At 45.2% G+C, this 13,213-nt stretch overlaps 1 protein-coding gene across 1 annotated transcript in view; it reads right to left on the reverse strand.

Moving 5' to 3' along the window:
- Window positions 1-1,946: 1,946 nt before the first annotated feature.
- FDXR (ferredoxin reductase) overlaps window positions 1,947-13,213 on the reverse strand; it is a 79,184-nt gene continuing 67,917 nt past the window's right edge. Inside the window, exons 8-12 of the mRNA XM_075349660.1 lie at window positions 11,338-11,422; window positions 3,962-4,161; window positions 3,715-3,886; window positions 3,465-3,638; window positions 1,947-2,283 (exon numbers count right to left, since the gene is read on the reverse strand). Of these exons, the coding sequence (XP_075205775.1) occupies window positions 2,153-2,283; window positions 3,465-3,638; window positions 3,715-3,886; window positions 3,962-4,161; window positions 11,338-11,422 (762 nt within the window). The 3' untranslated portion in view covers window positions 1,947-2,152. The remainder of the gene's footprint in view (window positions 2,284-3,464; window positions 3,639-3,714; window positions 3,887-3,961; window positions 4,162-11,337; window positions 11,423-13,213) is intronic.

The raw sequence follows: 13,213 nt of genomic DNA on the forward strand, positions 1-13,213 counted from the left end.
TAGATGGACGCTATAAGATTATTTACTATGGCGTCACAATCAGGTGTATCCAGATTGAGAGCGGTTTCAGGATCAGAATCCTGAGCCGCTACTTCCGCCTCATTACACAGCGAGTCCTTCTGTTAGGACCCTGATGAAACCGAGGCCGCTCATAGCGAGCCCACTTAGGCTGTCTGGGACTAACGTCCGTGCAGAGCCGTGACTCTGGGATGCGTGTGACATTCCCGGAGCTGTTAGTTATTCACACTGAGGGGGGCCATGGATCAATGATTCAACAGTGCCCATATTGTGAGAGACATGTCCGGACTGCTAGGCTTCTAGTATCATAGCCATAGTCTCAGAAAAACTGTCAGTAAATACTGCAGACACCGTCCTCATCCCCTGGCCATTAGTGCATACAATGGGAGTCCATGTACCTGCCGGCCGTATAGCCGTACATGCTGTACCAGCTGTATAGAAAAACATGTGGTTCTGCACCTTTGTTTTACACAGAGAATATGCTGATAACTCCTCCGCATAATCCAGGAGGGTATATACAACGTGCGACCAAACAGTGCAATGTATATAGTACAAGCATATCTATAAGTGCACTTCTGCACTAGTGGGGTTAGCACCACAGGTGCTGCTTAACGCCTGTTACAGCGATTGTGTGACTATCAGAATGCCAGGGTCTTCCACACTTGTCTCTGTATCGTACAGAAACTGACACTAATGGCTGCCGGCGTCCTTGTAGAGAAGGAAGCCGTGGGCGTGCCTGAGAAAGTGCGGGAATCCGGATTCACAGTGCACACAGTGAGAGGGGTGGAGTATGCAAAACATACTCCAGCTCTCAGCTCTGCTCTATGCAGCGTCACGCCCCTACCCTGACTGTCAGGGCTGTGGGCGGTAACGAAGGGAGACTAGGCCCAGAAGCCGGGGACTCGAGTTAACAGCGCGGCCGCCGTAAAAGCGCGGGCCGCGCTGAAGTCCCCGGCGCACCACAAGTGCCAGCCGCGCCGCAGTTCCAGCAGCCGGCGCGACCGATTCATAGAAGTGGCCAGCGTCCCGCCCCTCTCCTGACTGGCAGGTCTGGGGGCGGGAACGAACGGAAGCAGGCCGCAAAAGCCGGGGACTCTAGTTATCAGCGCGGCCGCCGTAAAAGCGCGGGCCGCGCTGAAGTCCCCGGCGCACCATAAGTGCCAGCCGCGCCGCTGCCAGCGGCCGGCGCGACCGATTCCTGGAAGTGGCCAGCGTCCCGCCCCTCTCCTGACTGGCAGGTCTGGGGGCGGGAACGAACGGAAGCAGGCCGCAAAAGCCGGGGACTCTAGTTATCAGCGCGGCCGCCGTAAAAGCGCAGGCCGCGCTGAAGTCCCCGGCGCACTACAAGTGCCAGCCGCGCCGCAGTCCCAGCGGCCGGCGCGACCAAATCCCATAAGTGAGCCTGCTTCAGCAAAGCTGAATGAGGCCATGGCACAGGCGCCGCAGCGCTGATGTCCCCCGGCGCACTACAACACCCAGCATGCTGCGGTGTGAGCGCCAAATGCACGGGGACACAGAGTACCTTGAGGAAGCAGGGCCATGTCCCTGATGTACTCCGCTCCATCCAGCATCTTCTCCAGGGGCTGTAGATGGAGCACGGTCTCAGTGCCTGGAGACCGGTAAATCCCACTTCACCCAGAGCCCTGTAAAAAGGGATGGGGAAGGAATCAGCATGTGGGCTCCTGCCGCCGTACCCGCAATGGGTACCTCAACCTTACAAACACCTCCGACATACAGTGGGGTGAGAAGGGAGCATGCTGGGGACACTATATGTGTCCTCTTTTCTTCCATCCGACATAGTCAGCAGCTGCTGCTGACTAAAAAGTGGAGCTATGCGTGGATGTGTTGCCTCCTTCGCACAAAGCACAAAACTGGTGAGCCAGTGATCCCACTGGGGGTGTATAGCCAGAAGGGGAGGGGCCTTACACTTTTAAGTGTAATACTTTGTGTGGCCTCCAGAGGCAATAGCTATACACCCAATTGTCTGGGTCTCCCAATGGAGCGACAAAGAAAATGCTATTTACAAATATATAAAGTGGCACTTGAAGAAGCTGGGGAAAAAACAGCAATTCTTTTTCTGTTCTTTACAAGTCCAAAATGTCGAGCCCGTGAATGCTTAATGCACATGAACTTATCATCGAGAAACTAACTGCAGCATCTCTTCTGTGTCCAAAATCTTTTCTCGAGGTTTTCCAGCTTCCAACCCTTGTGCTGTTTCCGCTGCATCTATCTTTTCCCAGTCAGAGAATGACACAGTTTGAACTCCTGTAATAGAAAATAAAATGTTTTTAAAAGGATATTGCAGACTTGGGATAAAAGTCTGCGGTTTGTCTATGTGACTTCTCAATCATGACAGTGTGCAGTGCACATGCTGTCAAGATTCTCCGGCATTGCAACATGTCTCTGAATTTCCAAGCAAAAAATTTTGTATTTATTTTCTGAAAGTGAGAAATGGTCAAAATAACAAAAAAATGCATTGCTTTCAGACCTCAAATAATGCGAAGAAAAAAAAGTTTATAATCATTTAGAAAGAACAATATTAATGTTTTACCTCAGGAAGAGTTCAGAAATCAATATTTTCTGAAATAACCATAATTTTTAATCACAGCTTTCATGCGTCTTGGCTGCTTTCCACCAGTCTTTCACACAGCTTTTGGGTGACCTTATGCCACTCCTGGAGCAAAAATGTAAGCAGTTCTTTTTTGTTTGATGGCTTGTGACTATCCATCTTCCTCTTGATTACATTCCAGAGGTTTTCAATGGGGTTCAGGTCTGGAGATTGGGCTGGCCATGACAGGGTTTTAATGTGGTGGTCCTTCATCCACACAATGATTGACCTAGCTGTGTGGCATGGCACATTGTTCTGTTGGAAAAACAGAGTTGGGGAACATTGCCTGAGCAGAAGAAAGCAACTGTTTGTCCAGGAAAACCTTGTATGTGGCTTTAGTCACATTAGTATTGTTTTTTCTAAATGACGATGAACTTGTTTTCTTTGCATTATTTGAGGTCTGAAAACAATGCATTTTTTTTGTTATTTTGACTATTTCTCATTTTCAGAAAATAAATACAAATGTTTTTGCTTGGAAATTCGGAGACATATTGTCAGTAGTTTATAGAATAACAGAACAATTTACATTTTACTCAAAAATATAAAGAGAAAAATCAGAAAAACTGACAATTGGTTTCTTAACTTTTGCCAGAGCTGTATATACTGTATGTGTGTGTATATATACGGTATATAGAGAGAGCGACAGAGAGAGAGAGATATGATAGAGAGAGAGATATGATAGAGAGAGAGATATGATAGAGAGATTTGATAGATCGAGAGATATGATAGAGAGATCGAGAGAGATCGAGAGAGATCAAGATCGAGAGAGAGAAAAAAAAAAGGGAAAATGGTAAAAGTCATAAAAAAAAAAATCACACAAGGGCAGCGTAAATCCCACCTCTGAGAAGAAGAAGCTCTTTAACTGCTGAAGCTCCTGTTCGAGGATTTGAAATGTTCAATGCCCCTGATTTTATGTCCTCCAACAAAGCTTCAGATGTATCAAAGCTGTCCGTCATTGTAGTTGCGATGACACCAGTGGGACCTCTTTTTACCCATCCACTGCAATACAGTCCTACCAATAAAGTGAGAGTAAACTGCGATTATGGCATTCCCCAGCGTTCCAGTGATGAATGGTTAGAAACACTTACCTGTAGCCCCTTGCACTCTGCCCATACAATTTGGAATGATACCCTGCTTCGGAAGGAAAGGCACACCTGGAGAGATGGGAACACTTCTATACCCAATACTGCTGAGAATAAGGCCACAAGGTAGCTCCTCCATTTCACCTGTAGAAACCGCTACCGCACTCTCCCCAGATCCCTGAAGAACAGGAAAGACTATCTAAAATCATGGAGAACAACATAGAAATATTATAATGCAAATGCCATTTCATACCTCAAGTCGAGTGACTGATAGCCGGACCCCGGCTGCTCTTTTCCCATCCTCACTGGGAAGCACTGCTACAGGGCTGCGGAAGAAACGTAGACCCCATTCTCTATCACACTGGGCCCGACGAACAGCCTCCTTCTCTCCTGGTGCCTCCAGCGATGACTTTACTAGCAGTTCTGTAAGTCGTTTCCTTGGCCTAGGGAGGTCTACGAAGAATTATGTAGAAAACAGAAAGTTTCACCTAAATTTCAAGGGATGGGTCATACAGAACATAATATTCTTACGACAAGCAAATTCATGCCATACTATAGAAAGGATTACTGAACAGTCAAACGCGTGGGTTGAGAGTTTAGAATGTACCTATCAGCAATTTGGTGCTAGTCATACTTTATAGGAGTCAGATTAAGTTTTTTTTTTTGTGACGACATAGCCATATTACAACTAGTCTTTTGAGAGACTAGTTGAAGTTTTGGAGTCACACACACACACACACACACACACACACACACACACACACACACACACACACACACACATTATATTATATTATATATATATACAGTTAGGTCCAGAAATATTTAGACAGTGACACAATTTTCGCGAGTTGGGCTCTGCATGCCACCACATTGGATTTGAAATGAAACCTCTACAACAGAATTCAAGTGCAGATTGTAACGTTTAATTTGAAGGTTTGAACAAAAATATCTGATAGAAATTGTAGGAATTGTACACATTTCTTTACAAACACTCCACATTTTAGGAGGTCAAAAGTAATTGGACAAATAAACCAAACCCAAACAAAATATTTTTATTTTCAATATTTTGTTGCGAATCCTTTGGAGGCAATCACTGCCTTAAGTCTGGAACCCATGGACATCACCAAACGCTGGGTTTCCTCCTTCTTAATGCTTTGCCAGGCCTTTACAGCCGCAGCCTTCAGGTCTTGCTTGTTTGTGGGTCTTTCCGTCTTAAGTCTGGATTTGAGCAAGTGAAATGCATGCTTAATTGGGTTAAGATCTGGTGATTGACTTGGCCATTGCAAATGTTCCACTTTTTTGCACTCATGAACTCCTGGGTAGCTTTGGCTGTATGCTTGGGGTCATTGTCCATCTGTACTATGAAGCGCCGTCCGATCAACTTTGCGGCATTTGGCTGAATCTGGGCTGAAAGTATATCCCGGTACACTTCAGAATTCATCCGGCTACTCTTGTCTGCTGTTATGTCATCAATAAACACAAGTGACCCAGTGCCATCACGTTGCCTCCACCATGTTTTACAGAGGATGTGGTGTGCCTTGGATCATGTGCCGTTCCCTTTCTTCTCCAAACTTTTTTCTTCCCATCATTCTGGTACAGGTTGATCTTTGTCTCATCTGTCCATAGAATACTTTTCCAGAACTGAGCTGGCTTCATGAGGTGTTTTTCAGCAAATTTAACTCTGGCCTGTCTATTTTTGGAATTGATGAATGGTTTGCATCTAGATGTAAACCCTTTGTATTTACTTTCATGGAGTCTTCTCTTTACTGTTGACTTAGAGACAGATACACCTACTTCACTGAGAGTGTTCTGGACTTCAGTTGATGTTGTGAACGGGTTCTTCTTCACCAAAGAAAGTATGCGGCGATCATCCACCACTGTTGTCATCCGTGGACGCCCAGGCCTTTTTGAGTTCCCAAGCTCACCAGTCAATTCCTTTTTTCTCAGAATGTACCCGACTGTTGATTTTGCTACTCCAAGCATGTATGCTATCTCTCTGATGGATTTTTTCTTTTTTTTCAGCCTCAGGATGTTCTGCTTCACCTCAATTGAGAGTTCCTTAGACCACATGTTGTCTGGTCACAGCAACAGCTTCCAAATGCAAAACCACACACCTGTAATCAACCCCAGACCTTTTAACTACTTCATTGATTACAGGTTAACGAGGGAGACGCCTTCAGAGTTAATTGCAGCCCTTAGAATCCCTTGTCCAATTACTTCTGGTCCCTTGAAAAAGAGGAGGCTATGCATTACAGAGCTATGATTCCTAAACCCTTTCTCCGATTTGGATGTGAAAACTCTCATATTGCAGCTGGGAGTGTGCACTTTCAGCCCATATTATATATATATATATATATAATTGTATTTCTGAACATGTTTTTGTAAACAGCTAAAATAACAAAACTTGTGTCACTGTCCAAATATTTCTGGCCCTGACTGTATATATATATATATATATATATATATATATATATATATATATATATATATATATATATATATATTGTACTCAAAAACAAAATCCAAGTGTGATTAAATAATGAAGAATAAATAAATTGAACTACAACAATGTTTTTTGGAACTTGTTTTCATGCTATTTATTTTGCAGTAAAAATGACCTTTATTGTATAGGTTAGTGCTATTAAAATGGTACCAAACTTATATAGTTTATTTCTTACTTTAAAAAGGTAAATAAAATTCAGAACTTTGTAAAAAAAATAAATAAAAAAAAATAAATTGGTTTGAAGTGCAAAGTCTGTGAGTTGTAAGACAAATTCCGATTTTGTCACAAAACCTGAAGGCTTTCCTAGTCCCAGCAAAGGGAGTGAGATTCCTGAAGTCTTGTGTTGTTTATTTTTTTCTTACAGATTTGCAGCAGAACATGTCAATTATTTTAGTGTTTTTGCTACAAATTTCTCTCATACTAATGAATGGGAAAACCACATAAAAAAATGGCAACAAAAAGAGGAGATAAAAACTCCCCCAAAAATGTATTATAAAATGTACTCACAGCAAAAAAGGGGCAACCAGTCCAGTTAGCCCAGGCCAACACATCTAATGCACAAACAGGATGCAGACAAGCCTCTCAACATGATGGACACTTCACAGGTGCAAGGTAAATTGCACACCAGTGGCGCGCATAGGGCACTGTTCACACTTGTATGCGCATGGTGTCCAGCCAGCAACCTATTACCACGCCCTTACTATTAGATTAGGCGGGTTACTCGGACACTACTCACTGCAGCACGCAAGGGACAGAAATTCCACTATGCACGGCCGTATTAAGAGGCCCGGCTGCACCTCGCATAGTCAAAGTGCAAAAAATACATATAAAATATATGTGAGGTATTAGTTTGTAAATTGGCCAATGTACGTAAGCCCACAATCCTCATCACGGATCCTCACGCTTGCGGGTCCCTACACTGATAAATATCAAAAATAGCAACAAAAAGAGGAGATAAAAACTCCCCCAAAAATGTATTATAAAATGTACTCACAGCAAAAAAGGGGCAACCAGTCCAGTTAGCCCAGGCCAACACATCTAATGCACAAACAGGATGCAGACAAGCCTCTCAACATGATGGACACTTCACAGGTGCAAGGTAAATTGCACACCAGTGGCGCGCATAGGGCACTGTTCACACTTGTATGCGCATGGTGTCCAGCCAGCAACCTATTACCACGCCCTTACTATTAGATTAGGCGGGTTACTCGGACACTACTCACTGCAGCACGCAAGGGACAGAAATTCCACTATGCACGGCCGTATTAAGAGGCCCGGCTGCACCCCGCATAGTCAAAGTGCAAAAAATACATATAAAATATATGTGAGGTATTAGTTTGTAAATTGGCCAATGTACGTAAGCCCACAATCCTCATCACGGATCCTCACGCTTGCGGGTCCCTACACTGATAAATATCAAAAATAGCAACAAAAAGAGGAGATACCTCACATATATTTTATATGTATTTTTTGCACTTTGACTATGCGGGGTGCAGCCGGGCCTCTTAATACGGCCGTGCATAGTGGAATTTCTGTCCCTTGCGTGCTGCAGTGAGTAGTGTCCGAGTAACCCGCCTAATCTAATAGTAAGGGCGTGGTAATAGGTTGCTGGCTGGACACCATGCGCATACAAGTGTGAACAGTGCCCTATGCGCGCCACTGGTGTGCAATTTACCTTGCACCTGTGAAGTGTCCATCATGTTGAGAGGCTTGTCTGCATCCTGTTTGTGCATTAGATGTGTTGGCCTGGGCTAACTGGACTGGTTGCCCCTTTTTTGCTGTGAGTACATTTTATAATACATTTTTGGGGGAGTTTTTATCTCCTCTTTTTGTTGCTATTTTTGATATTTATCAGTGTAGGGACCCGCAAGCGTGAGGATCCGTGATGAGGATTGTGGGCTTACGTACATTGGCCAATTTACAAACTAATACCTCACATATATTTTATATGTATTTTTTGCACTTTGACTATGCGGGGTGCAGCCGGGCCTCTTAATACGGCCGTGCATAGTGGAATTTCTGTCCCTTGCGTGCTGCAGTGAGTAGTGTCCGAGTAACCCGCCTAATCTAATAGTAAGGGCGTGGTAATAGGTTGCTGGCTGGACACCATGCGCATACAAGTGTGAACAGTGCCCTATGCGCGCCACTGGTGTGCAATTTACCTTGCACCTGTGAAGTGTCCATCATGTTGAGAGGCTTGTCTGCATCCTGTTTGTGCATTAGATGTGTTGGCCTGGGCTAACTGGACTGGTTGCCCCTTTTTTGCTGTGAGTACACATAAAAAAATGCTTGTATTTGATCCTGTTTCCGGCCACCACATCAGTATTTGTAGGAAAAAAAATCTGCTGCAAATACTGAACGTGTGTATATACCCTAAAGGGCCGCTTTACATGCTTCGGCGTCACCGCGACATCACTAAGCGGCCGCCCAATAGAAGCGGAGGGGCGGAGATGATCGGGACGAACATCCCGCCCACCTCCTTCCTTTCTCATTGCTGGCGGGACGCAGGTAAGGGGAGGTTCCTCGTTCCTGCGGTGTCACACGTAGCAATGTGTGCTGCAGCAGCAACGATAATTGAGATTAGGGGGGCATGTCACCGATTAGCGATTTTGAACGTTTTTGCAATGATTCAAAATCGCTCATAGGTGTCACACGCAATGACATTGCTAACGCGTCCGGATGTGCGTCACAAAATCCGTGACCCCAACGACATCGCTTTAGCAATGTCGCAGCGTGTAAAGCCACCTTAAGACTTATTTGTGAGCATCTGTCTTTTTGCATGGTGCGCATCCGTTTTTATTGATAGAATTTTAGAGTACACACAGTGGCATGGGCGGTGCTAGAGTACAGCAATGTCACGGGCGGTACAGAGGGGGGGCCCAGATGCTCACTGCGGGCAGCGGCGCTGTGCTGGGGCTGTGGGTGCTGCTCTGTGTTGGTGCTCGCTGCGGGCGGTGAGGCACGGGCCATTCTGAGTATGATGGCGCTGCGAGCTTCAAAGAAATGGTGCCCAGAGTTGGCAAGTGCGCAGATTGAGTTATCAGCTCAATAACAAACCAAGATCTCATCTGCGCACGCGCCACCTCCATTCGCCATGTTCCTTAAGTCCGCTGCTGGTACATCAATGGGACGTTGGCGGCATGTGCGCAGATGAGAGCTGGAGCAGAGAGCTCCAAATGCGCGCGCGCCGACTCTGGGCGCCATCATTTGAAGCCCTCACCGCCGACATCTTCAGAATGGCCCATGCCTCACCACCCGCAGCCCCAGCACAGAGGAGCGCCACCCGCCGCACAGAGCAATGCCGCTCCCTGCACAGAACAGCGCTGCCCGCCAAACAGTGCAGCGCCCGCAGCCCCAGCACAGCATTGCCCCTGCCTGACGCTGTGACCCCTCTCCAACACTCTTCAGTAAGCTACATTTGGATTTTAAGACGCACCCCTCATTTCCCTCCCAAATTTTGGGGAAGAAAAGTGCATTTTATAATATAAAAAATACGGTATATCATATTTGACAGATGCGGTAAAACTGCAATATGCCTATTTTTATTTATTTTTGAATTAGAAAAAAAAAACAACCTTTTGTTAGATTTTAATTTTTAGTCCATCTGTGGGAACTTGAACTTGGGATCATTTGATCGCTTGCACTATATACTGGAATATTACAGCAATGATACAGTATTGAAGCAGGAAATTAACAATCTATTCTGAAACTGAGGCAAAGGTGACAAGGCAGTGACATAGACCTTACAAGAGAATCTATCACCAGTACAGTTAGGTAGATCAGTTTGCAGGATTCTGGTCCATCGAGCAGGTCACTAGTCTCTAGCCACTAGACGGAAGGGTCACAAAACTCTTGATTTCCAAGATCCCCAATTCGGCTTTTGATTAGCCGCACCAGAGATCCTGTAGGGTAAGGAATTTCCGAGCCTCCCGTTCAGCACCTAGAGACTACTAACCTGACCGATGACCCAGAATTCCACAAATCGATCCACCCAACTATAGTAGTCAATGTTTTGCTAACTAACACATCTAAGCAGCATGATGCAGAGCCAGAAACCCAGACTCCAGCGTTGTGGCTCTCACTTGGCTGCTTGTTGCAGTTTTGATAAAGTCGCTGTTTTTTTTGCTGCAGATCCACCAGTTCTCTGAATGCGGAGCTCTGCATAACTTCATCCATATGGTTGATTGGCTATGTACAATATGCATCAGTAGAAAGCTGCTAATCAGTGGTGGGGGTGTGGGTTTTACACATCTTGTGAATATGTAGGACTACCTGGCAGAAGACTTACTAGTCCTATAGTGATAATCTCCTGCGGATTAAACAGTGATTTTATCAAAACTACAGCAGCAGCCCAATAAGTGACATCAGTGGAATAAGGGTCTCTGCTTGTACATTATGCTGCTTTCAGATTAGATGACAATTCTTGATGACAGATTCTCTTTCCGTAGGCCTCCAGCAGTTATGGCATCCATGCAAATATGTTGTGTGAGGGGCAAGAGGTGCACGGAACGGCACACAAGTCTGACCGATATATTAACAAGTTGCTACTGACAACAGCGCTCAACGGTCGGCGCTAGCTTCTGTCTCTACTTGATCAGCAACGTTGTGTTCTTCTTTTCAACTAGGTGCAATACCCAATTAGGGTAAGTTCACACAGTGTGTTTTTCGCGGCGTTTTTGCGCGTTTTTCGGGTGCGTTTTTGGCCTCAAAACTGCATGACTTTGCTTCCCCAGCAAAGTCTATGAGTTTTCATTTTTGCTGTCCGCACACAACTTTTTTTTTTAAGCTGCGTTTTTGAGCTTAAAAAAAAAAAAAATGGACATGTCAATTCTTTCCTGCGTTTTTCTGCGTTTTCCCCACATACAATGCATTGGAAAAACGCAGCAAAACGCAGAGATCCAAAACGCAGCCAAAAACACACCAAATCGCGGTAAAAACGCATGCGTTTTTTGCCGCGGGTGCGTTTTTGTGCGTTTTTAGCGGCCAAAAACGCACAAAAACGCAGCATCAAAAAAACGCGGCGTGTGCACATAGCCTTAGACATATATGTGAATACACTTGTGTGCTTCTGGATGTGGTGGTCTTTATGTATGGCTGTAAATGTTTGTAGTTCTATATTTTACCTTTTAAAACTTCCCCCAAGCCTTGAAAATCAGATGGGTCATTGATAGGGCGAGTTCCTGGTAGATTAATCATCTCTCGTAGTTCCTTAAGAAGAAAAAAAAATGTTGCTTCATAGTATCAGCTTTGTTGGCTGAGGCCCCGCCCCTTCTGGTCACATGGGTATGACATCACAGAAAGTTGCTAGTGAAAAGTTAAATTGATGGTATAATACTTATGCTAATTCCACCAGGGGGAGGGGATAAGTATGCATAACCTCCAGATATTATCTGCTCTGTAGCTGCTGTCACTCAAGAAGCTGCTGATCTTATAAACTTAACTTTCTTGGATTTCAAAACCTAAACATCCGAGGTGACAACTAATGGTATGTAGAGAATCAGCCTGATTCACGGAGTCACCGTGTGCTCTGTCGTGCACCATTTTGGGGCGTATAGGCTTTCCGACAATGGACAGCTAGAAGTAGTAGACTGCAACTGGGTGTCTGTCTCCAGTAAGCGTATACTCCCGAAAATGGTGCACAACAGCAAACGGTGACTGCTCCATTATAGTCAGTGACCCCGTCGCCGCATGCATCCGAAACACGTTTTTGCAGAGGATTCAGATAGAATCCCCAACGGGACCATTGGATACAGACCAGAATGCCTTAAGGTCCACATAAAGGGGGCTTTACAAGCAGCGACATCGTGTCGCACCCGCCCAAGTCATTTGTGCGTCACGGGCAAATCACTGCCCGTGGCGCACAATATTGCTATTAGGAGCCGTCACACATACTTACCTGCCTAGCGACGTCGCTGTGACGCCGCACGAACCACCCCCTTAGAAAAGAGGCTGTTTGCCGGCCGGCGAACAGCCTCTTTTCTAAGTTGGCGGTTCGTACGGCGTCACAGCGATGTCACACGGCAGGCGTCCAATAGAAGCGGAGGGGCAGAGAGCAGCCGCATGAAAGACACGCCCACCTCTTTGCTGGAGGACGCAGGTACGTTGTTGTTCGTCGTTCCTGGGGTGTCACGCGTAGCGATGTGTGCTGCCTCAGGAACGACGAACAACCTGCCTCCAGCACCAGCAACGATATTTGGGAAATGGACGAGGTGTCAACAATCAACGATTTGGTGAGTATTTTTGATCATTAGCGGTCGCTCGTACGTGTCACACGCAATGACGTCGCTTACGAGGCCGGATGTGCGTCACGAATTCGGTGACCCCAACGACATCTTGTTAGAGACGGCGTTGCGTGTAACGGGGCCTTAAGAGTTAGATTTTGGAATTTAATCTAGTTCCAGGCTGTCTCAATAGTGTCGCCAGGACTGAAATCATGACTACACGAGGAGTATGGAAAGCAGGTGTAATCACAGCACTATAGGGCACTCATTGTATAGCACAGACTTAAAATGTTGTGACATATAAAAAGTGATAAATCAGTTCATTGTACTGTATTGTCTTCAGAGAGATCTTCAAGACGACTAAACCTATACAGTAGGATAACAATTCCTCACAGGGGTTACCATCACAGCAGCAAAATCTAGATAAAGTCAGAAGAAGTTGAACTTTCTGCCAGGAATAAGGAAAAGCATTGCAAGAATTATGATTCAGGATATGTCTCGGTACCAGTAGGAGGTCAGGATACACACAGGGAATTTGAGACTATGATCAAGCATTACTAATAGGCACTTAAAACATAGCTCCGGAAGAAAGAAGAACCCCTTACAGTGCTCATGTACATTATTTTTGTGAAGTCTTTCCCTTCAGAAGGCTGTTTGTATTCCAAGCCTTTCCCCTTTAATATGCCCCCTACTGCCTTCATGTCCTTTTTTATTTTGGTATTATGTTCAATGCCACAAACTTGGCTTATATCTCTAGTCATAGCCCTGATTCGGTAAT

The sequence above is a fragment of the Anomaloglossus baeobatrachus genome, chromosome 5 (assembly GCF_048569485.1).
Source record: "Anomaloglossus baeobatrachus isolate aAnoBae1 chromosome 5, aAnoBae1.hap1, whole genome shotgun sequence".
Classification (NCBI taxonomy): domain Eukaryota; kingdom Metazoa; phylum Chordata; class Amphibia; order Anura; family Aromobatidae; genus Anomaloglossus; species Anomaloglossus baeobatrachus.